The sequence below is a fragment of the Dermacentor variabilis genome, chromosome 8 (genome assembly GCF_050947875.1).
Source record: "Dermacentor variabilis isolate Ectoservices chromosome 8, ASM5094787v1, whole genome shotgun sequence".
In the NCBI taxonomy this organism is placed as follows: domain Eukaryota; kingdom Metazoa; phylum Arthropoda; class Arachnida; order Ixodida; family Ixodidae; genus Dermacentor; species Dermacentor variabilis.
The window spans coordinates 93,019,286-93,044,884 of record NC_134575.1 but is presented as its reverse complement, the minus strand read 5'-3'; the positions used below and the strand labels follow the sequence as shown (position 1 = coordinate 93,044,884).

The following is a 25,599-nucleotide window of genomic DNA, read 5'->3' as shown; positions in this document are numbered from 1 at the left end:
CTCTGCTGCGTCGCAGGTCTGACCGCCGCCGTGGTCAGTTGCTTCGCAGCTGCTGGGGACTTAGGGCCGGGGTTTGATTGTTGTGTTCATAGGAGGTTGTGGCCAAGTACTGCACCAGGGTGGCCAATCCTGCTCTGGTGAGGGAGTGCGTTACCGGTTCTGGTCACCGGGATCAGGCCACACTCCAGGCCTGTTTGTGCAATTTTATCAACACGCGGATTTTTTTTTAATCCGGTGGAAAATTGCCGGCACCGGGATTCGAACCACGGACCTCTTGCACGCGAGGCGGGTGTTCTACCTCTACGCCACCGCTAGCCGACGAGAAAAAAAGACAAGCTGTGTCCCTGCCGCCGTATTTATTGTGGCATCACTCGCTGCGGTAGCGTAAATGTTCTATATGAACCTTTTTTTGACAACACCCCGTAAAGATGCTAATGGTCATGGAGAGCTACCGGTTACGCATAAAGCTGGATTATCTAGAAAAAGAAAGCAAACATGAAACCTGGTCCAGAATATTTAGCTTTGACAGTCGGTTTCCCTCAGCCCGGAGTTATTTTAGGTAGCTTAAATGTATTTATTTTCGATTATAAAAGCATTTGACATGATTTTCCTCGATAATAGCGCAGTGATTTACATTGATTTTTTTGCTATGTTGGTTCAATGTTCTTAAATCACTGTCGGAGCTTTCTTGCTTTTTGAGTACTATTCATGTCTTGTGATTCCACTTTGATGAACTACACTAGAGCAAAAAAAAACATTCTCTATAGCCCAGCACTTTGTGTGATACATTTGCGTCACATGTATTTGGTCGCTGGCGGCATAGCTGCCCTTGCTGAATCTAAGCACCTGCTGAGACAGTGCTTTTAATAAACGAAGCTTTCTTTGCCTCTTCCAAGGAAGTTTTTCTACCTCGTTACTCGCGGGTGACAGGGAAGCTGAGGTTGAGGAGATCTTTTTATGGCGAGGACTTCACAACGACAGTTGCCATGTGCGTAACGAAAATGACGCATGGGCAAAGGTGATCGTTTTGATGCCCGCTGCGGTAGCCTAGTAGGTATAACGTTGCGTTGCTAAGCACGAGGCCACATGATTGTTTCCGTTGGGGCGGCAGCAGCATTATGATGTGGGCGTAATGCAAACACCTTCCTGTTCTTGGATTTAACCACACATTGCAGGACCCCAGGTGGAAGAAGAAATTATGGCACAACTCCTCTCTGGATTACCCTCAGCAAATAATGCATTTTGCATTCGAGCAATGTAGCCGCACACCTTATTCCACAATTCACGTTTCATTAACATCCTCAGTGGTCGTTATGAGACTTTCGCTGCTTTTTATCCTCCCACTTTGTTATGCTACTTGTTTGGCAAAGTCTCTCACGTGCATGACGGCATGACTACGATTGTACGACGACGATAGAATAAGGCGGATGGAAGGACAAAGACAGTATAACAATGATACCCTGATGCACATGGCACGAAGACAACATGATGACATGAATGTATTACTGCGATGGTGTGACGAGAACAGGATGACGAAGCTGCAATGACAACATAGCCCTACTTCAACGGCATCACGTTGACGGTATAACAACGGCTGCACCATAGCCACTGTCTGATGAATAATAACGAGGAATGACGAAGATTGACTGCGATCTATCGATGAAGATGGTACGACAATGGCACGACAACAATGGTATAAATTTACTGAAGTGACTACAATGGTAGAACGACGCCGTGGCGACGATGGCATCACGACAATGGTATGACGAGCGTAAAACAGATTTCATGCCCATAGAGGCACGACGAGAGTCGGATGAAGTTGAAATGACGACGATGGAACGACCAAGACGGCAGCACGATGATGACAACGACCAAATAACGATCAATGTCTGACGATGGTGCAATGACTTGAATGGCATGACAATAGTGCGAGAACAGGGTGATGACGATGGGTGTGTGATAACAATGGCGTGACGACGACTGCATGTCGAGAGTTGGATGAAGTTGGAATGATGACAATGGCAAGACGACGACTACATGACGACAGCGGTACGACTACGGATACATGATAGCAGCTTTCTGACGATCACTCAATGAGTAAGATAGCATGGCAATGGCGGCATAGTTACTATTCAGGGATTACCGCATAATTACAATAGAATGACGAAGGACAAACGCTGATGGAGCCAGACAGCTGTTCTGACGACGACGGCATACCGATTATGGGATGACGTTACTGATGACGAAGGTAAAACTGCAGCTCCGCGACGATGGCATGACGACAATGATTTGACGACGACTGTGCGATTACGACAGCTTGGCGAGTGTCTGATGACGCAACTAGAAAAGCGACGACTGAACGACCGTGACCGCATTACGGCTACGGTATATCCACTATTGCATGACAACTGTACAACGACTATGCAAGGCCGAGGATGGCATGAAAATGGTGTGGAGACCAAGGAATGAAGAGACTAGTTTATGAAGAAAATGGTGTGACAACGACTTTGTCAGGAAGACTGCATGAAATAGATGGTGTGATGACGAATGTGTGACGACAACCAAATGGCAAAGCTGGAGTGACAACGATAGAACGACCGCAATGGCAAGGTGGTGGGAGAACCGATGCACGAAGACTGTGCGACGACGATGGCGACGCCATGCTACAAAGGTAGTGCGGCGACAGTGCGACCACCACGGCGGAATCACGATGGCAGCACGGCTGCAAGCACATTCCTAGTAGTCCAAGCCGTTAGAAAACTCGATCGAATGGGTCGGCGTAGAAGGCGTGATGACGATGGCAAGAGGATAGTCAGATAAGGGAGTTCGAAGAACGTCAATAGCTTCACCACGACGAGCACATACCTAGTGCCGAAGCTGGTAGACAAGTTGGGCGACTTATTCAACGTCAGAGGATAGATAGATAGATAGATAGATAGATAGATAGATAGATAGATAGATAGATAGATAGATAGATAGATAGATAGATAGATAGATAGATAGATAGATAGATAGATAGGCAAAGAATGTTAATCGCATTAAAATTAAACCGAGAGAGAGAGAGAGGGGGAGAGATAATTTATTTAAAAGAAGGCAGAGCGGTCTTGCTGAAGAAACGCACTCTAGCATGCTACTCTGCACAGGGAGAGGGAGAACGAAGACATTAAAGTCTGATGAGGGATGATGGTGACATAGAAAGAGGGATGCGCAACGGTGAAAGCAAGTTCAACATTCAAGGTGCAAGGTGCAGTGAAGTGGGCAGGGCTACGCTCATTCCCAGTACCAGCAGCGGGTGGACAGTGAGGCGTGTTTTAGTATTCGTATTGAAGCGTGACCATGACACTGGTAGCTAAAGGAAAATTCAGTAACTTTGGCACATGTGGCTCTATCTATTCAGACTACATAACGATAAAGTGAAGTCGCGCAATTACTTGTAGAACTCAAATGCGCTTTTGGCAATTTTCTTTTGTGGCGTCTTATATTGACACGTGTACTTATATTTAACGGGCGACCACGTTTCGCCGCCTAACAAATGTTATCGCACAGCGCGGGACGCGTCTGCATGTATCCGAAGTTTCTGGAAAGTTATCGATGCTTCTATCCGCTGTCTGTTGTCGCCGAACCTTGTGTTATCTGATTTCTTCGAGTGACTCGAATGTTGTAGAACTTTGTGGAAGGCATGCGGGTCCCAACGATTAGTCTGGAACATTCGATGACTGCTGTATAAAAGCCGACGCACTTGACCCGCTGATCAGATTTTCGACGATCGCCGACCGTGTTGGCCGCTATCGTCGTGCTATAAGTGTAGCCCGTTTTTGTGGGCACAGGTTCGCCCAATAAAGGTTAGTTTTGTCTTTCAGAGTATTTGCTACTGTGTTCTTCAACGTCACCACCACGTGACAATATGTTTATATGACCGCTTCATTTGTTGCGCCCACGGGTGGCGCTTTCCCTCTTATCACTTCGGATGCGATCCTCTTCGTCTGCTCCAGCGGCTTTTTATGCACGTGCACGCTTTTTCCTACGCTCTGCAGTTAAACTTTCTTTTTTCTCATCGAACGTTCCGGCAATGTAGGAAAAACTGAGGTAATGGCACAGGGCATGCTGCGTGACTGTGTGTTGTGGCGACTCGTGGAGGAACAGCAAGGCGATTTTTTTTCGCTTCCCAGCAGTCTGGAGGTAAGCGCAATTTTTCTGCAATCGTTATGAAGAAACAAGTGCTGTGCTTACGAAACTAGGTGCAGGGCCTAAATGAAAGATCTGCTGTTATTTGCAAGTGAGTATCCTTTTTTGGTTTAGCGCGGCACATTTTCCTGCGCTGTGGTAAGAAACTGAAGCTGCTTGTTGACAGTTGCACATGGGCCGACTGATGCTAGCTTACGCAAAGACGGAAATTTTGCTTCGGCGTATGTTAGCTGTTGCTATTCATTTTTTGCACGAATAGAAAACTTGCATTTTCTATCTGCGCAAGGTACTTGTATGCTTGCTGCACAAGCTAGTTACACTGGAGAGCATTCCAGTGATAATTTTTTGTTTTTTGGTTGTTTGACATAACCACCTTTGAAAGTTCATGAACACGGCGGAACTCGAAAGAATTCAATTACATAGCAGTCACCGTTTCCGTTTTGAATTACAAGAACAAGTTCCAGTTAGCTATATGAGGACGTAGGTTCGCTTCACTTTTCAATCTGTGCCTAGAACATTATTTTTTCACCGCGTCTTCGTACTCTCAACTTTAGTTTCACTTTTAGGTATTCTTGAATTATGAAAACACGGTATTTCGCTCATTTTTGACACGTGACGTATGACGAAATTACGCTGAATGAGGATTCCTTGGGGTGGAGGGGGGGGCGGAGGTGCTCGCATGCGAGTATGTTGCGAGTATGTGTACCACGGCTACCGCCTCTGTTCGGACCCCTTCACAGAAAGGGTCCTCTCCGACCCGCCCAAAAGAGGACCGTCCTGCTCAGCTGCGCCGACTATTCGTGTGAAAAAGCTGTCCCTCATCGATGCAGAGAAGGAAAGCAAGTTATTAGTGGTGGCGAATCTGTCCTTCTGCAGTTCATAATTTTCGTACAGAAACCACTTGTCACGGCAAGGAGCGTGTGCCATGAGCACGGCGAACGCTGTCTTTTCCGGGTCGTTTGCTACGGCACTGGGTGCCCTGTGACGTTACGCAGCGAAATTTGCTCCGCCTGCTTGCCAATTTCTGCTTATCGCTTGCTCGCCTGAGGTGCGCGAGGTTCCCAATTATAGGGTAAACCAAAAAGCCGAATAGTTTTCCCTGACAACGAGCGAATTCATGTTCGTAAAAAATCGCGCCGCGCTTGGCGCTTCAACATACGATATGGCAAAGAAAGTTCTTCCCACGGTCTTCCATGTTCTCCCTACGCTTGGTTTGCCGCTTTATAGCAGAAATTTATCCGTAGAAATAATTCCAATGCTTTGTTGTCCAGCTGCTTTAAACTATGGGAAGTTGGATTGATTCTTATGGGTATTTTGCACACAAATGAAGCTAAATGACATAAAACGCTCAATTACGTATCCATAAAAAGATGAATCAGCAACTTTCATCGGTGAAAAAAAAACTAGCTCTAAAAAGTGATGCCTTATATTCTCGACCAACTGTTCAGAAACCAGCAATGCTCAAGATGTTACATGAATATATAGCAGCACTAAAACTTGGAATTTGCTTATTGACTTATGGAGGCATACTTCCACTTGAAATCTTGCACCCAAATATAATACCAACCAAGTATAGAGAAAGTCCGCTGCAAAAAGAAAGCTCCAGATGCTTGAAAATTACGAAACATATTCTTATTGATATTTTATTATTTTTGTAATTCCGAAAGTTCTTAGAGCGACCTCCTGATTAGTCTATACTTAGCAAATATTCCGGCATATGTCAATATTTGCATAAACGTCGTGAACCGTGTTCTTTCTGCAGGCAATCATTGCTCCCACACTTGCCCCTCCTCTTTAAAGATTATTATTATTGAGCTACCATACATGGATCTTGGGATACTAGAATCTTCTTGAGCTTACTTCAGTAAAGTTGTACAAGCACTGATGTCGCTCGACACCCTTGACTTCAGTGTTTTCATTAATATGACAGACGTAGGTGGAGGGTGGGGTAAGGCTCCTTTCGGTAAAACCACGAATAATCATAATAAGCAAAGAAAGCATGCTCTGCCAGAAACGAGTGTTCTAGAAAAGTGCAAACACTTTCGGCTCTTTCTTGTGTCGACACCGAAATTCTCATGACGAAGACTTCCAGCCGATGATAAAACTCGTAACATAGGTCTGATACATTTCCTACCCTTCACAGATGTCGCGCAAAACAACCTATGGGTTTTGTTAAAGAATGTGCATAATGTACATTGGGACGTATTAGAAGAAATTCTTGAAAATCATTAAAAAGTAATTGTTCTGAGAATGTTGCCTGGTTCATTGAATGCAGCCGACTTGCGTTGCTCTTAACAATATTTCTCCATGTTCCAAAGCTACCCATTCAATAATATATTTGTGCAACACTTCGCCCTCACGAAGTGATGCAAATATGACGTTATTTGCTATTATTGTCTTGGAAATGTGCCATTTATGCCTAGATGACAATAGAACAAACGAAGTGCATTGCAAATTTTAAGAATGTCTGCAAAATGCTCGCGAGGATTTCGTATTGATACCATGTTCGCGGTGTTACAGATCTGAACGGAGCTCTAGTGCTCCCAGATCTATTGCGAAACAAAACTACATATGAAAAACTATACACATATTCAATATTATTTGCTACATGCCTATCGGCACAATACTACAGGGAGGGCTATGCCAAAAATTGACTAGGTTTGGCAAGTTTTCTGGACTAACAAGTTTACCCATCTATGAAATGAAAAAGGAAGTTCTTTTTAAAGGTATGCGAGAAATGTGGATCTGTTGCTCTTGATAATCTTTTTATTATTTACAAATAACTGTTGCCACAAAAATTACTTTAGTAGACTGTTGTTGTGCACAGCAAACAAAAACGACCTCTGTGGCAATTTCTTGTCCGACAAATCGTAGGAAGCTGTCCTACTTATGCACGACCGAAGTACATAATACGCCATTTTGTACTGATTAATTAGATAATCAGCTCTGCATTATTGTTTTGTATATTGAATACCTTACTGTGATATAGGTTGCTAATAAAAAGTGAATAAATCGCATTTGAAGCCTGTTTATGTTTTGCCGACGCAAAATTCTCGCGCGGCATGACACGCTGGCTCGCGCACCTTGAACAGATAATATGTTTTCACACAAATACGTTGCACGTATGTTGTAAGAAAAGAAACTTAGAAGCCGAAGGCTGTTGAAAACGAGATCTCAAAGCACAAAACAATCTGAAAAAAATTATTGAAAGTGGTTTTGACGTTGCAACACCGCTTGCATGAAAGAATACTTCATTTTTTTCTTTGCTTTTCCTCGCGGAGTTTGGCTTACCAAGCACTAGGGGAGAAATTGGCGCTCGTGACAGAATTCCCGTTTACCCGGGGAGTATACCAGCTGACTAGCCGTGGTACCAGCATGTCTTACGTGGTAACTGCTCCTGCAGGGGGTGATGGCGAGCGGCCAGGAGTAAAGCTCGATGTGACGCTAACTTGGGAGTTTGCAGCTGCGGCGGCAGCCCATGAGTGCGGATAGAAAAGTCGCTAGCGAAATTACTGGGGGCACCTTAACGAAATCAACAGGTCAAAATCAAAATCCGTCCATGACTGCGTCTCTCGTAGACGCAGTGCGATATTCGGACATTAACAATGTGTACCGATTGAAGAAAGGCTGCCACGGAGTGCTTCTGACGGTTAGCACAGCGTTTTTACTCTGTGGCATCAAAAAGATAAAAAAGGAAAAGAAGAAGAAAAAAAAACCGTATCAAAAGCCCAGAATCAATCGCTCGTCGAGACTAAACGCTCTTAGGATGATAAGTCATTTCCAGGTGACAAGCGGTTGCGCTTTATCAAGAACACTGATAACGGCGGGATAAGCATTGTGGGGAAGTTCAATGCGCAGAGATACGTTTTAATTACTTTATTTTTTTTTTGTTGACGTTATCACGCGTCACCGCGGGAAGTTTGAAAAGCTTAAGGTCAGTACGCCACGTGGTCGCACTCGCACGAACTAACCGCTCGCGTCCAGAAAAGCTAGACACGATGTGGCTAGGGTTCCGTGCATTTTATTCTCCCGGTACAAAAACTATTATCATCAATGTCTCATACCTCCGTAAGCAACCGAAAATGCAATGGCTCATAGCCCCATAAGGCAGAGGCTACAATCACTCAGCCAAGTGAAGCGAACAGTACTTCAGCATTATCATCATCATCAGCCTGGTTACTCCTACTGCAGGGCAAAGGCCTATCCCATACTTCTCCAACTACCCCGGTCATGCACTAATTGTGCCATGTTGTCCCTGCAAACTTCTTAATCTCATCCGCCCACCTAACCTTCTGCTGCCCTGTGCTACGCTACCCTTCCCTTGGAACCCAGTCGTAACCCTTAATGACCATCGGTTATCTTCCCTCCTAATTACGTGTCCTGCCCATACCCATTTCTTTTTCTTGATTTCAACTAAGATATCATTAACTCGCATTTGTTCCCTCACCCAATCTGCTCTTTTCTTATCCCTTAACGTTACACCTATCATTCTTCTTTCCATAGCTCATTGCGTCGTCCTCAATCTAAGTAGAACCCTTTTCGTAAGCCTCCAGGTTTCTGCCCCGTACGTGAGTACTGTTAAGACACAGCTGATATAAACTTTTCTCTTGAGGGATAATGGCAACCAGCTGTTCATGATCTGAGAATGCCTGTCAAACGCACCCCAGCCCATTCTTATTCTTCTGATCATTTCAGTCTCATGATGCGGATCCGCAGTCACTACCTGTCCTAAGTAGATGTATTCACTTCACACTTCCAGTGCCTCGCTACCTATCGTAAACTGCTGTTCTCATCCGGGACTGTTAAAAATTACTTTAGTTTTCTGCAGATTAACTTTAGACCCACCCTTCTGCTTTTCCTCTGCAGGTCAGTGAGCATGCATTGCAGTTGGTTCCCCGAGTTACTAAGCAAGGCAATATCATCAGCGAATCACAAGTTACTAAAGTATTCTCCATTAACTCTTATCCCCAATTCTTCCCAATCCAGGTCTCTGAATATCTCCTGTGAATAGCATTGGAGAGTACTTAGATTGGAGAGTACTTAGATTGGAGAGTACTTAGATTGGACAGTACTTAGATTCCTTCTAATCACGCATACAACATAGAGAACACCATGTCGAAAAGTGTCATGATCAATGATTCATACACCCCTAAGCAATGGCTCATACACCCTTAAGCAAGCAAAAAATGCAATGGCTCATAGCCCCGTAAGGCTCATGGCTCCTCACTTCGCGTGGGTTAGTTGCGATGACACTACCCCTGTGATTGTTGCTAGGAGATTTGAATGTGCGTGAGTTGGGCCCGAAAAGGGAGTGCTTTACGGGTTTCGTGTTGCAGACTTATCGCTTGCGATGCTGCACTGATCCGGCCCAACCAACCAACCAACCAGCTGCACACGTGCATCGATTTGAAATGATCAAAGAATGGGTTCGAGTTGTGAGTCGAATAATGGCCACCGATCAAGACAATAAATCTTCGTGCATACTTTATGTCGCGATGACCACCCATCAAGAAAATAAATGAGTTCGTACCTTTGCCCAAAATTCTGTTTCACCTCTGTGTCTTGTGCTCCTCCTTCGTTCACTTCATTCACCCTTTCTTCACCTTCTTTCACCACTTCCTTCACCCTTCTTTCACCTTCCTCCTTCCATCCACCTTGACAGAGAGGAATGGCTCATGATTTTTATAACATTTCCAGCTTCTAACTCTGTCGCCGTAAAAAAAAGGAAGCTCGTTGTCGGGATCGAACGTGTGACCTCGAGTACACGGTTGCAGAAGCACTGTAAGCGGATGGATGTGGAAATAAAGATCTGCTCAATAATTTGCCTCCGCGTGAATTCTTAATCGGCAGAGTAGCTTAGCATTAGGCGGTGAAAATATGAGATATCTCATACTGGTGCAAGTGAAAAAAAGTGAATATCGAAATCATGTAGTGTGCGTAGGAGCTCAAGAGTAAAACTTTTGTCTACGCCCAGCGAGCCGGGCGAACGTCTGTGAAGCAGCGAATCATGCCTCCGTCTGGGACGGCCTCATGGGACGTGCCTGCCCCATGTTATACCAGAGTCACCGGGTGGCTTTTGATGAAAATTGAAAGCAAAGGAAAATTGGTTCTTTTGTTACAGCTTGTAGAAAGGAGCCAACCGCGTTCACAGATTTTATGGTCCTTGAATTTCCCTAGTCATTGAAAACGAGCGAGCGAATGCAGTGTAAACGCGATCGCGTTTTCGCAAGACGGGGCCGGTTTAGTGGTCAAAGACGGACAAGGCCTTGACAGCAGAGAGAGTGCGTCCGCTAGTCCTACATTTTATATTTTGAGAACTGACTATACGGAAGTGGCCCCTCACTATACCCATAACACTATATTGACAGGTAACAGCAGCCGATCCGGAACCTATGTTTGTTGCTCATGGTTCTCGCTCGTGTTTGTATGGTCCTGGGTTCGATTGTACCCGCTGAATTATTTTTCGAGGTTGCCGCATTATTTTTGTTCTTCCGTTTCACTTCTGCTCTGCTTGTTATCTTGAGTTTTGCGTCACCACCACGCCTGACATGGAGGGCTTCTGCAAAGGGGAGCGAAATTACCCGTTGCGTAGTTGAAGAGAAGGTGGGTGGAGGCCTGAGGTAGACGCTGCTTTAGCAGCCGCAGACCAGTGAATAATGGTCGCGTTATAACGTTGTTATTGCGCGCACCACAGAGACCCCACCCTCCCCCCCTCCAGTGGCTAGCAAAACTCGGCGCATGTACCATGCGATGGCATAAAGATAGGCCCCTTGCATATATCATTGAGGGGCCCGCTAAAATAGAGTGTGGACTATTGTGATGGGCCCCCTCACAGTAGTGAGTGCCTATATTCGAGAGCGTGCCGCACATGCCATGTGACACGTGTGCTTTCCTGCATCTCTTCGTTCAGATTCATGCATGGATTGATGTAGAAGACGGCACTGCTTTACTGCTTAATGCAAGCGTTTCGACATGCGGTATTACTGTGGTCTTTTTGCCTTAAAACACGCACTTACTCCGTCGCATCTCGTCGCCTCCGTCGTTTCCAGACAGGTCCCGGAGCCATTCTTGCAAATGAATATGAACAACAATTTTTTTAAAAAGCGTATCATTCTTCGGGCACGTCATTTTATTGACAAATGAAAATGTGCATTGTTGTTCGTCTTCCTGAGTGGCTTTTTTATGTAAATAAATTTGCCTATGCGTGGCTCTCTTCTGCAGCCATTAGCAGGTCTTCAACTTCTGAGTTACACTTGTGTTTGTCCAAATTTGGTGTCTTCATATTCTGCAAGTGTAAAGCAATTATGAGGCGAAATAATTTCACTGATGTAAATATTGTTAATTTAATCAAGGACTACATGTTACTAAAATGCTTACCTCAAGTGGCGATTCGTCCTTGAGGTGCGTCCGTTTCCGCCATATTCTCACGAGTAAATCACTGCATAACTCCGGTTGCTCGTTTTTACTCCATATTTCTCCTAGAATAATTAGGCATTTCTACGAGAATTATTTCGCTCGATGGTCCTATAGTTCACATAAACTACAGGCGAAATGTGCCGTAGGGTGACGATCACCGTCTTTCAAATCAGCCATGTAGAGAACATAACAAAGCAAGGGACCCTCATCAACAACCACAGGTAAAACAAAGATGTCTGGGTTAGCGTGCACGTTTATGTAACTGCCAAACACGTAAATTAGTGTACTATATAAAGCAAGGCAAGCACTTGCCGCCCCCCCTCCCCTTCTCTTGGATTTCAGTTGCATTTCGAACATGAATAGTGGGCCGCTATTAGCCCATTTTATCTTTGTAGCCCATCGTTTCTCTTGACACTACACGGAAATGAGAGCTCAGAATAAGAACCTGAAACGTGACTTGAAAGAGTTCGATACCCTGCGACAAACGCACTAATGGCGGCTCAAGGTCAGTGCACCAGCACTCAGATTACTGATAAAATAAACCAAGAAAGAGTCATCTGAGTACACATCACACAAATGACGTACCATGTCTGCGTGTTAGTATTCTACAGACATCAATAATTGAAACTAATTATGCAAATCTTAAAACCTGCAGGGATCGATGTGCGCGAAGCTTTCTGCGCTCTTTTCATTGATTGGGAATATTTGGCGGTGATGGTTGACGACATGCGACAATCGTGAAGTCATGGTAAATGCTACCTTGCATACTGCACTTGCGTATGCATACGCAGTGCACAGAACACACAGCGAGACTCGTTTGTTGTGGCGTTGTTGTTCACTATACTTCGTAGCCTGTGAGAAGGTTATCACTGGCATTGTTTCGCATGGCGCATCGCATTGTAGCTGAAGTGCTGCTTTGCTTGTCTATTATAGTCTTGACGGAGCGGAGCTTTAATGCTACTAACTACTGCAGCTTCTGCGATACTTCTGCAATGGGTAATTACAACCTTTCAGATGGCATTGTGGAAATGGCCAGGGAGTCGCACAGGCATTGTGGCGACGCCTAGGGAGCTGTCATTGGAGATGTCTAGTAGACTCCTATGCTGCGGCCTTGCCGTGTACATTATACATACGGTAAAGCCCCCCTACGTACTGTGCCGTACAACAGCAGCAGCAGCAGTTGTAGTGTCGAAGGAAGTGGGCAAAAAAAGCTTCGCCCTAAAAATATGCCGATACTCCGCACGTACTCAGAATTACGAAAAGCGTGTATTTAAATTGTGTGCCACTGTTCATCTTCCGCATAGCGTTTTTCAGCACAATTACCTACCTGTCATACAAGACCGACAACAAACGGAGACACGCACTACGCGATCCTCGTGACCACTAAACACAGACTCCGAGATGGGCCTACATTGCCATTGCCTCCATGGCCGCCTCACTTTGGTTTTGCGATATATCCAAGATCGGCCACCTTTACCAGGAAGTGATCGAGATAGCGCGCCAAACATTGCTAAAAAAGTTATTGAGAGGTTTTCTTTATTATAGAGCTTGAGAGTTTACTGGGTATATTTCTTGCAGTTAGAATACCCCTCTTCTGTTTGTTGTTTCACAGCCTAATTACGTGTAGGGAAACCCCGCAAATCTGTACGAATAGAAAATGGATGGTGCTACATATCAGACGATTCTTTGCCTCGGTGATGCCGTGCGTGTGAGTTATGGCAGGGAGGATTCGCACAGAAACCTTCGCTTTAATAGCCACAGAAATTATACCGCCAAAAACGATACGTATCTATTTAGACGTTAGTTGATGATACATCTTTAGTAAAAAAAAACAAGAATGAACCTAACTACAGTGTCACATTGCTTCTGCGTTTGCACATCATGCGTCAGTTGTCCACGTCTAGAAACTTCTGCAGTGCTTATTTTCCAGAAATGACGTAAAGTTATCGCACTGTATCTTGAATTTACATCTCTCCAGTTAGTCCGACACTGTTGCCATGGTTGTTGTTACCTTTTTTTTTTATTGAAGAGAGCAGCAAGCAGGCATGCTTCCTGACGTCGCCTTTTCCCTTTTCCGCCCTCCTGCCATATGTGCAAGCTGCAACGGGCGTAGAGTGGTAAAGTTCTTATTCGCTCGTTTCACAACGGCGTAGGTGGCTGAATGTGTACAGCGTCCGCCCCTGCCGATTCTCTGCCTCCTCTTTCTACCTCGTCTATACCAATCTCTCTACTTCCTCTCTGGACTGTTTTGCATGAGTACGCAACCACGTTTACACGGATAGTTCAGTCACCTCTAAAATTTCAGCTGAAGCTATGGTAATTTCCCCAGAACCTGACACCATCAATTTCAAGACGTCTCACGTTACATCGTCGACGGCTGCTGAACTCGCAGCTATCCATGCTGCTCTGGAGTTTATTGGTGCAAATAATCGCATACATCCGACTACTCCACCATCCCACAATCGACAAGGGGCACAACATCATCTACCAGTGGATACCGTGTCACAGTGCAATTTCGGGAAATCACAGTGCGGATGAGGCTGCCCGATCGGCCCACGATGGTCCCCAAATTATACCAATACCAGGGTCAAAAATAGATGCAGCCAAAAGTCTTCGATGCCTCGCACGCGAGCTTACGCAGAATCTGTGGAACACAACTGAATTCACGAACGCACGTCTCCACAGATTGGATCCAGGTCTGCAGCTCCGTCTTCCACCAGAGTTATCACGAGCGGAAACAACCTTCCCGTGCCGCCTGTGGCTCGGCGTGGTATTCACGAAGTCCTATTCCTTCCGCATTGGAATGGCCAACAGCTTTACTTGCGACACCTGCGGCGGCGAGGAGACGATCGAGCGCCTCCTTTGTGAGTATCCCCACTACAATGTGCCAAGGAAAGTGCTCATGACCGCGTTCGAAAAACTGGACAGTCGCCCCTTCACAGAAGATAAAGTTCTCGGACACTGATCCAGACGGGTTTCAGCCCTCATGGCCTCAGTGGCCTTGCTGAAGTATTTAAGGGCATGCGAAATTTGCGACATCGCGCGCGACATTTGCATGCGAAATGGCATCGCGTTACTCTGGGAATTTTTCTCGGTTTTTTTTCTTCTTCTTCCTCCTGTTATTCCCTTTACCCCTTTCAACAACACAGGGTAGCCCGCCGGTACTTACACTGGCTAACCTCCCTGTCTTTCCTCCTTTTTTGTCTCTCTCTCTCTCTTGCATGAGTAAAAAGGCAAACACTGCGGCTGCTGCAATGCCTTTGCGGAGCACCGACGCGTAGTTACAGCAGTCCAGCTGGCGTTGGTGCTACGCCCAGGGTTCTCTTCTTGCAAAGGTAAACGGGTCATGCTTACTGATGTCTCTTTTCCCCTCTCCTACACTCATGCTCTCAACCACTTCCGACCCCGTGTGCAAGACGGCAGCAAAAGCAGCAGTAGCAGCTACAAAATCGAAGAAAGAGCGAAAAAAACGTGCCTTAAAAGAGGGAAAGCGTGAAGCTCCGTGTGTGCTGGTGCAGTTCACGAAATGTACTATTGCGCGAGATGCTTTCTTGCCATGGCGCGATACGAGGAATGGTCTGTTCAGAGATATGCATTACACACAGCCGATCAGAATAAGATGACAAGTCATGCTTTGTACCGTTACCTTCGGTTACGAAATACATCGCTCACGGCGAAGCGAAGCAAATTGTTATCAACTATACATGATGTGCCTATGATGCCCATTCCTATACACAAAGTTTGCCATAAGCACTGCGCCCCTCCAGGAACCACATTACCAAAAAACGTGATTTGCAATGAACGTGTTTATCACTGCGAAACCTTCTCGCTTAGTTACTTATGGTTGGCGTTTCACTTGAAGTTACCGGATTCTCTTGAGTTCCTTTTTTTTATAGAAAGAACAAGTTTCCCTTCAGGACATGCTTGTTTACGTGGTTTACACAATGGCAACAGCAGAGTCACCCTAGCTACTTCTAAAGCATGCACACGGTGTTAAAGCGAATGTGTACTATCGGCATTTGCAATAAAAGGCTCCCTACGCGTGAAAGTATCGCACTCTGAAAGACAATTCTCCAGACATAAGCCGGGTCTGCATCAAAGCAACAGCAGCTTACGTATCGCATTTCATAGCGCATCACGGTAATAAGAAGTTTACCACGATCTGATTATGAGGGACGCCGTAAGGGGGGACTCCAGAAAATTTCGACCACCTGGGTTTCTTCCAACGTGCGCCTAAACCTAAGTACACGAGTGTTTCCGCATTTCGCTCTCATGGAAATGCGACCACACGCGGCCGGGATTCGATCGCGCGACCTCGTGCTTAGCATCCCAACACCCTATATAGCCCCTAAGCGACCACGACCGGTACCATGGTAATACTGTGCGACAGCGTTTTTACGTAGCGAGTCCCATTCTTCTCAAACAAACAGGCGAGTGTTTCCGACTAGTGCGTTTCGCCGGCGAGTGGAGGGCAGCACACGCCGGCAGCCATCTTGTTTTCTTGCCTGCCTCGATGCAATAAGCCGACCTTTACAGGTACCGCGCGAGCCAACCCACCCGCTTCAATCTACCCTCTCCCCAGGCATTATTGCAATTCGCCTTCGTAGCGCATTACCGTCGTATAAATGGATGCGATGCTCCAGAAATGCGATGCGATGTGCGAATTGTCGCGTTCATGTAAACGTGGCAATGGCCTTTCAGTGAAAATTGCCCGCTTGGAATTACCACCTGCAGGTGCCAGCTGTGACTTTAAGATAATGGCGTTATTTGCCGAACGTCTGTCGTTTTCATTAAGAGAGTTTGGTCGGCATGTTAGCAATCTTTTTTTGCTTTAACATGTAACGTTTTTGAGATGTGCGTTACCTAAGTCAAAACTTTTTCTGCAGTGCCTGTGAAACAGCCTCAGAGAAGGCGATAAAGGGTACCGGCTAGCACATACATATGAAAATTTTGCATTGTGCATCGAAAATCTCGTACGCACTTTTATTTTTCCTCTAGAAGAACAATGTTTACCGTATCAGCTTCCCAGCCATACCATCCCCCATCTTCCAATTTTACTGCCGCTAGGTAGCCGTAGTTCTATATATGTAGGATAGAGCTGGATTCTTTACTCATGTGAACACGATTTCGGTATCTGTGGTGCACTTCTTAACACTTGAATAAATGCAACTGGTTTCCGTAAGCGCAAAGCCACGAAAACCACGTCGTAATATTTATAATCCCGCAAGTCCTATTCACGCACGTGGTTTCTCATATATTGAATAAAGTGCTGCAGTGACTGCCAATTTATCAGGATAGTTGCGAAGCTTGTTTGATTGACGAAATCATAATCAGCCATAATTTATTATCAGCGGGTTGACGGAAACAACCACACCAGTGATGTCGAATGCATTCAACGAGCTTGAGCTCTGCGATTTTCGCACAACGGCCCACGAATATATGTGAATATTTCTCCTCAGCGAACTAGCTAACTATGCACACTATAAAGACACCTCAAGACAATTGACACCATGTCGCAAAACAGGTGATAATAATTGTATGATAATGTTATGCCTCAAACGATGCGCCATGCAGAATATAATTTTGAAATTGAATATAACTTAATTGACGGAATTACGGAATTTGAAATATTTGTAAGTTGCTCATGTCATGAAAATGGCATCAAACACATTGTACTTCTGTTGTTGGAATACAATACTGCCCGGAATAAAAATGATGAAAATCTAAATTTTCAAAGCGCTCTTCTTCTACCACTTATTATTGCATATGCATTCAGCTAAAGGGTACCCGCGGCAGATAAGACTTCCTTCGTCCACAGACACATAACATTCACCGAATAGGAATACGAATGCTAGTTAAAAATACTGAGGCTCTTACGAACAACGGTCAGAGAGAATTTTACCTCCAGCTCAATAATTTGAGCCATCAAGGGAATTCCGCTAAATCGCCGCTAATGGCAGAAGGTGGCCTGCTTTTGTTCTTTTTTTTTTTTTGAGGCACAACAATCTTTTTTTAAAGCAAGAACTGAACAGCCGGGTGGCAAGTTTTCTTGAGGTATGCCGTATATTATTTAAAATGTTGTCCTTACTTTACCCTCGCTTTCATATTTTTCAGTTAGAAACCACAATTATGCGTAGAATTAGTAAAAATATCGAAACCTCTTATTCGTAAACAACATGGGTGCAAATTTCTCTCCCTTCGAGAAGCTACCTGTGGGAAGGTACGTCAGTATAGCGTTTACAGTTTTTTTACACAGAACACTATAATAAGCAGGCCCTGAAGAGTCATTTGCCAGATTAACTTTCCTGGGGGTAAAGTGATTGCTGAAGTTCAGTAAGGATCGCCTGAGCGACAACGTTACTCTTTAACTAGAAAGAAAAGTGAACCGATCCAAACGAAGCAGTTTTTTGTCGTAAGAAAACGAAACTATTGACTCAATGAGAGCAAGCAAATACGAGCTTTACCTGTCAAGGCGCTTACCAATACACCAATGGCAACTGTTGCAAAAATACCAAAGAAACTTGTCCAGAAGTATGACATCCGGAAGAAGTAAAATGAGTCGTCAGATCTGAAAAAAAGAAATCAGCAGAGCTGACAATAATCTCGCCTTATACAGGCAGAGTAGAACCACGCAATATGTAAATTTTACTTTGCGAAAGATGACTTATTCTTCGCGATGTGGTGGGGCTCTATTTAACTCAGAGAGCCCAAACACCAAGCCATTTCAGGAAAAGTAAGAAGGAGCAAGTTAGTCATTTGTTTGGATGAAATCCGAGATGTTGGGGACTGTTCCGTCATTGCTAGTTATGACTGTTCCGATCATTGATGACTGTTCTGTCATCATTGTTAGCGGCTGTTTCAGTATTGGACAATAGATTGTCCAATGCTGAAAAATGACAAAGTCACGAGATACGAAAAAATCACAACCATTCCACTCTGTGAACATGGAATGGCAGCGACAGCTGACGGCAGTCAAAGCTCTCAAACGAAAAGCAAAGTGCTTTCGCTGCCATTTCATCTTCACAGAGTGGAATGGTTCTCATTTTTTGCGTTTCGAGTCAGGCGTCGTTGCTCGTTCAGAGGTGCCCGGGTTTACGATTGTCATTTTCTTTCAGCATCGCGGGAACGTTCTTTGTCGGTGGTCGTTTCGAGCAGGCACCATTTACTTTCATGTTGCTGATCCCTCCGGCGCTCCTCGTACGCACGTTGTTCTTCGGGTGTATGAAGTATTCGTTTCCGCCCCATCGATAACGCAGCTGTTTTACCGCCGATACCTCTCCTGCTTATATACAAATACCTTTATTTCAACATAAGGGATGTTAGGGCTGCGCCCAAAAAGCCTATGACTGGCTTGACAGAGGGGCGCACCCCCGTACATAAAAACCGGCAGCAACAGAACACGGACAGAACAATAAAAAAAGACTACAGTGCATATGTAAACATCATATTCAATAAAAAATTAGTGAACATCCTCTTGCAATAACAAATAAATGAAGGCGGCAGAATTAACACGAAACACTCAGGAACACTAAAGAATGCAAAACGAAGAATAACAATAAGAAAAGAAAAAGGGAGAAAGGAGGCACACACTTGCAGTAAAAAAAACCGTATCGTTAGGTCCTCAGTGCTCATTGCATCGATTAAGAAGAGTTGGAATTGTATGTCGGAGCATTTGACGACCGTAATTAGTACGAAAGGATGGCACATACCAGACGTCGTTGTTACGTGTTGGGTAGTAATTAGCTTTGGGCCGTAAGTTAGCTGTGTCATCAAAGATTGCGTCATTATTTTTCCGTTTTCTTTGATATCGTTTACTTAGCAATAAATTATATAGGTCATTAATTGGAGCTACTTTTAATGATGCGAAAAGAGAGGTTGAGTGTGAGCAGTAATCGGAGCATTCGCAATGATACGAATGACTTTTTCTGTATTTTCTGTAACCTATATGTATCTGATCATGTTGTTGTACCCCACACTAGATGACAGTATGAAAGGTTAGATAAAAATAGTGCATTATAAAATAAAAGTCTAACACTCAGAGGTAGTAACGAGCGGACTTTGTATAACATGCCTGTGTATTTTGCAAGTTTTTTAACCAGATTGTCTATGTGTATGTCCCATGAGAGATTAGACTGCAGTGTAACACCTAGGCACTTTACTGACTGCGCTATTTCAATGCTTTGAAAACCAAGCGTGAGTGTAGGTAAATGTTCTAGTGGTTTGTTCTTAGGTCTAAAAAGTACAGCTTTAGTTTTGGTAGCGTTAATTTTCAATAAATATTCAGTACTCCATTTGACCAATTTCCGCAGAGTTTCATTAGCGTTTAATGTCAAGCCATTAAGTGTTTTAGCCCTAAAAATATACTGACATCATCTGCATACATTATACATTTAGCGCTGTTGTCAATGTTCACAATGTCGTTAATGTAGATGTTAAAGAGTGTAGGTCCAAGAATACTGCCTTGCGGTACGCCAGAATGAATGGATCTAAAGTGCGATGAAGAATTGTTAATTACAACCCGTTGCTGGCGGTGTTCTAAATGTGTTATTAAAATCTGAAGGAATGTGCCGCGAAATCCATAGTGCTCAAGTCTAAGGAATAATATTTTGTGATTTATGGAGTCGAATGCTTTGGAAAAATCCACGAAAACCCCGAGAGTTAGCTCTTTTTCTTCAAATGACTCTAATATAATTTCCTTCATGGTTAATAATGCTGTTTCTGTTGATTTTCCTGCGACAAAACCAAACTGGGAAGCTGATATGACCTTGTGTTTGTTAATAAAGCTTGTAATGGGCGCACTAGTAAAAGCTTTTCAAAGCATTTGGAAATAACTGGCAAGATCGATATAGGTCGGTAGTTGGAGAAATTATTTTTGTCTCCTCCTTTAAAAGTTATGGTAATCTAGGCAAACTCTAGCCTTTTCGTGAAAGTTCCTGAGGAAAATGCCAAGTTTATTATGTATTCCGATATTGGTGCAAGTATGTGCGATGTGTACTTCGCTGGCAATATTTGGAAGTCGTCAATGTCTTTCCTTTTACTATTTTTCAGCGACTGTAGGACAGACAGAACTTCGTCAGTTGTAACAGGGGTTAAAAACGCGGTTTCGCTAACCTTTTGACTCATGCTGTTGAGGTATTGGTTGGGCTGCGTGCCGTCTGCAATGGACACGAATAAATTATTGAAAGCATCTGCTAGTATAGAACCTGACAAGTTAGTGCCATGTGTGACTATTTCATCTACTGCAGTCTTCTCTTTTAAGTTTAGCAAATTGCTGAGCCTCCCCCAAACAATATCGGAGTGCTTTATTACTTCGTCGTTAAATTGGTTACTCAGATAGTTTCTATTGGCTTGCCGATTAATACTGTTAGCTTTATTTCTCGCAGCCTTAAACTTCTTCAAATCGTCAATATCTTTTGTTTTTTAGAAAGCCCTTAAAAAGTATGTTTTTAATTCGTACAGCCTTTAGGCATTCCTTAGTTATCCATGGCTTACGCGCTTTCGAAGCTCGCACTCTTGTTTTGTATGGAAAAGGCTCACAATGCTGCTGCTTGTAGGTGGAAATAAAAGTAGCATAAGCTTCATCAACATTGGTTCCCTCATAGACGCTGCTACAGTTTACTTGCGACAGTTTATCGTAAAACGTTTGTAAAGTAGTCTGGTTTATGTCTTGAACACGCATAGTAAACCTTGTTGCAGGTTTGTAAGGGGGAACTGTGAGATTTTTAATTAAATATATTGGTAGGTGATCACTAAGATCAGCTGCCAGTGCACCAGATAATGACAATTCATCACATGCATTAGTAATGAAGGTATCTAGTAACGTTGATATTTAGGGCGTAATGCGTGTTGGTTGATTTATGATATTGAAAAATGCGTTGGGGGGTCTCTAGTATGGTATAGAACTATTGCATAAGTGTTGACTTTTCAAGCAAGTTTATGTTCAAGTCCCCGCCTAATATGAGTGTTTATTTATGACCATTTACCCAGCTGTAGTACACGTCCATAAAATGAGGAAATTTGTTACTGCTTCCCCTGGGTGGGCGGTAGGTGATAGTAAAAAGCAAGGAATTAGACTTTAGGGTAAGCACCTCGTAGTCATCGGTTACAACACAAAAATTGTCAAGTAATTCGCATTTTAAAAACGTTTCCGACAGCATCGCAACCCCCCACTTCTCTTAGAGCTCCGGTTGAGGAAAAATGTGGAGTATTCAGGCAGATTAAGAACAGCATAGTGGCTTTCGTACCATGTCTCAGAGATCATGACAACGTCAAACGTAAAGCTAAAGCTGGAAAGAAAGGCACATACATCATCGCTTTTGTTTTGCGCTGATCAAGCATTCAGATGGAGAAATGAAATGTTGCCGCTTTTTGTCGGATAACGTTTGCTCAGCTCGTAAGGTGTCAAGAAATCATAACTTGAAGCGTTCACTGATGGCATGATCTCGGAGACGCGGTATGTGGCAGTCTATTAACGATAGCCATACGAAGAAGCCAAAAGAGTTTAAAGAACGAAGCTGTGAAAAAAATGCCAATGCAAACTGCAATGGGCATACCTATAGCATGGCACAGAAACTATTTTTTTTTTACCATGTCTGTGCCCAAGTTGCACATTTGAAAGGGCACGGCATAAAAGTCAGTAAATTTTAAATCTACATTGACGAGGAAGGCACTACAGACTGTCTCAGTAGAGCCATCACACAGGTATTTACAAACCTAATTATTGGTTAGTCTAGCATCGCTGGCAGAAACAAGGGTTAAAATGACGAAGGAGTAAATAGCTGTTTTAAATGTCAAAGTGTCAAAATATTTATACCAAAGAACACAAACAAGAGAAGGTCATATTCATGTGTTTCGAGTTGTTATAATTGTCAAGTAACATTCTATTTTGGTGGTCCATGTGCTGATAAGAAAAACGCTTAAGCGACCTTCGCCAGGTCAACCTCACAGGTAACATGCAGGAATGAAGAGTTCTCACTTTTGCGCATTAAAATCTTTCCTTGTGATACCAACACGTATTTGCAATCTTTCTCCTTTTTGAGCGTTCGAGCTTTACCCAGCAGCATCTTGTTCTCGACACACAATGCTCATTTATGTACACGGGGTCGTTTGTGTCAAATCCCAGCCTATCTGCTTTCAGAGTTTTCTTCCGAGCAGCTGACAGAAACTTTTCACGAGTAGTTCTTGAGACGAACTTTACCACAACATTAGGTTTCTTCTTATCTTTCGAAGGCACACGATGAACTACATCAATGTCACCGTAAGTAACATTTGTGCCCACGCATTTTGTAATGTCCGCAACAGCCTTGCCTAGGTCCTCATTAGCTGCAACCGGAAGTCCTTGAATTTCAAGGTTCATGCTTCTACTATATTGTTTAAACCCTATTATCTCATTCCTTGCCTGTTTAAGCTCCTCCTTCAACTCTTCGTTCGCCGCGCGACATTCCGCAGCTTCGGCCTTCATTTCAGCAAGTTCCTCCCTGTAACGTTCCATATCCCTCTTAAATTCTTCAAAACCGTCATTCATAAAACCAATGGAGCTACGAATGCCACCAAGTTCAGTGTGGATTTCAATACTTGAAGCATCAACCTTGCCTACATCTTTTTTTTATTTCTGTGGCGACTGTATCTAGTTTGACTACGAGCTCGGTGAGTACCTTGACAACTTCTTTGATAGTGCTAGGTTGCTTTTCCAGAGCCTTTGCAACATCCCCTAGGGCACCCTGTTCAGTTTCCGACATTGGCGAATGGCGAAAACCAACAGCTAGAACAGCACATCGGAGAAAATTCTCCGACATTTTTCCTATCCGGGTCGGGGCAAACGCGAAACCGATGCAGATAAAGCTGCGTCGATACAGCGTCTGTTTCGAGCAACCAAAAGCACATTCAAACGCTGGACAACTACTTGACGCCGTGACACATGTGTAGCTGCCACGAGCCCGTAGCTTTGCCTTCATTGCCACCGAAAGTTGTCCGCGATTATAGTCATATACAGGCTTTTGCTTCAAAAAAAGCTTACCGACCTGTTGACCTTTCATTCTGGCTATGGCGAGAACATCAGTAAATGAGATCGTGAGATGATGGTTAAGTAATAATAATTAATACAGCAAATCATTATTATTTAAGCCGCTCTACTCAACTATTCACAAAAAAAAATTGCTCGCTCGAAATATCGAAAGCGCTAGCGGTGCTTGGTGCTGTGTTTTCCACGTTTAAATCGCCAATTGAAGGCATGAGATTAACCTGTCAGAACTGATACGTCGGCCTTTGTGGCGTTAACGCCCCAGACACCAGCATGTGAACTGGGAAAACGAAAAGAATGCTTGCAGTTGCTTGAGAACCTTGCCCTGAAGCGTTAGGGAGAATCAGTTTTACTACGGGCTCACCTGTCAAGCGTTCGTGTGCAAAATACAGGCGTCGGCACCTCCTGGCGGCACTCTGAGTACTGAACTTGAACAATGAGCTGCTACGTAACCTACTAGTTTACCAAGCATAATCATGTTTTCGTTATCCGTGGTATGCGATAGAATCTGGTGAAATAACTCCAGCATATTAGCATATCATTAATCACAGCATTCACAGCGTTCTCGCCTCCAGCATATCATTAACGCTTATTTCTCTCCTCTATATACAAGCGCTTTGCGATCGTCTTCTTCCATATAGCCTTCCCGTCCTGCATGGCCTCTACCGAACAAACATGAAGATCTTGGAAGGGATGGAAGCATAAACAAAAAGGATATTGCTTATTCGTAGAACTCATCAACAACCGGTACATAACAGACAGCAGACGCCTCGCGCTGCCCGTTTTACAAACGCAGCAGTGAAATCGCTCTCTGTTTTGATATGTTCCCCAAGTCACCGAACATTCTCTTGGCGCATATTCCTAAAGTCACCTTTGTTTCAGAATTTGTAGTGGTCATTCCTGATATTTTCATCGCTTTGGCTATCTACGACGCACACTGCCTCCGGAATCAGCCCCACCCTGCTATGAAATTCGCTCCCCTGGGTCAGCCATGACCTTGATGGCATGACGACGATGTAATAAAGAGGAGGTTACCTGAAGAAGAAAGGACGTCGACCTCGGAAAAATGAAGGGAGTGTGATAAAACTGGGCTGGTAATTCTGGAATGATCACAATGGCATAAACACGACAGTGTGACGACTGAATGATGAAAACGGGGTGATGAATCTGGAACGACGAAGATGGCATCAAGGCGAACGGCAACGTTTGGGCAACAGATGCATGACGATAACAACACTACGATGACGACAAAATAACGACAAGGGCGTGAAAACGGTGCTACATACACGCTTGAATCACAGCACGATTACGTTGGAGTCAGGTAGAAGGAACGCTGTCGATGCAGCGACTAAAGGTGTGTATGACGACGATGGCATGACGAGATTGGGATGGCGATGACTGTCTGAAAACGAAGGAGCAATGACCACGGCTTCACCACAATAGGATGATGACGATGGCGGGATGACGACGGCATGACGAAAGTCAGATGACGAAGCTGGAATGATAGCGATGGAACGACCAGGTCGGCATCACGACCACGAGGATATGCCTAAAGGCACAAGCTAGCAGAGAACCTTGGTATATGATTTGCTGTAAAGATAGATAGATAGATAGATAGATAGATAGATAGATAGATAGATAGATAGATAGATAGATAGATAGATAGATAGATAGATAGATAGATAGATAGATAGATAGATAGATAGATAGATAGATAGATCCAATGTCCAGAAATTCCCCCAAAAATGCTAATCGCACTAAAACTAATATTTACGTCAATACCTCGAAACATCGAACGAGCTGCTTATGTTGAATATCATTGACGTTGAAGTATGGAACGTGGCGTTTGCAGGGCAGCACTCCAAAGAAATTGGCATCCGGGGTGGTGGTGTGCTTCTCTGTAGTGATTTTGCCCCATGCCATATTTGGATGATAACCACGACTATGGTCGCCACGCCTGCACCCTAGAAGAAAAGGCA

General features: G+C 44.1%; 1 protein-coding gene across 6 annotated transcripts in view; it reads right to left on the bottom strand.

Moving 5' to 3' along the window:
- LOC142591182 (sodium-coupled monocarboxylate transporter 1-like) overlaps window positions 1-25,599 on the bottom strand; it is a 133,127-nt gene that overhangs the window by 9,423 nt on the left and 98,105 nt on the right. The window contains exons 13-17 of one of the 6 annotated variants that reach the window (XM_075703547.1): window positions 25,403-25,584; window positions 18,066-18,169; window positions 13,613-13,699; window positions 11,563-11,663; window positions 11,305-11,470 (exon numbers count right to left, since the gene is read on the bottom strand). In XM_075703547.1, coding sequence (XP_075559662.1) covers window positions 11,384-11,470; window positions 11,563-11,663; window positions 13,613-13,699; window positions 18,066-18,169; window positions 25,403-25,584 — 561 coding nt within the window. In that variant the 3' untranslated portion in view covers window positions 11,305-11,383. Of the gene's footprint in view, window positions 1-11,304; window positions 11,471-11,562; window positions 11,683-13,612; window positions 13,700-13,779; window positions 14,431-18,065; window positions 18,170-25,402; window positions 25,585-25,599 lie in introns of those variants that run through there. The other 5 variants (XM_075703548.1, XR_012830378.1, XM_075703550.1 and 2 more) reach the window with 5 other exon arrangements.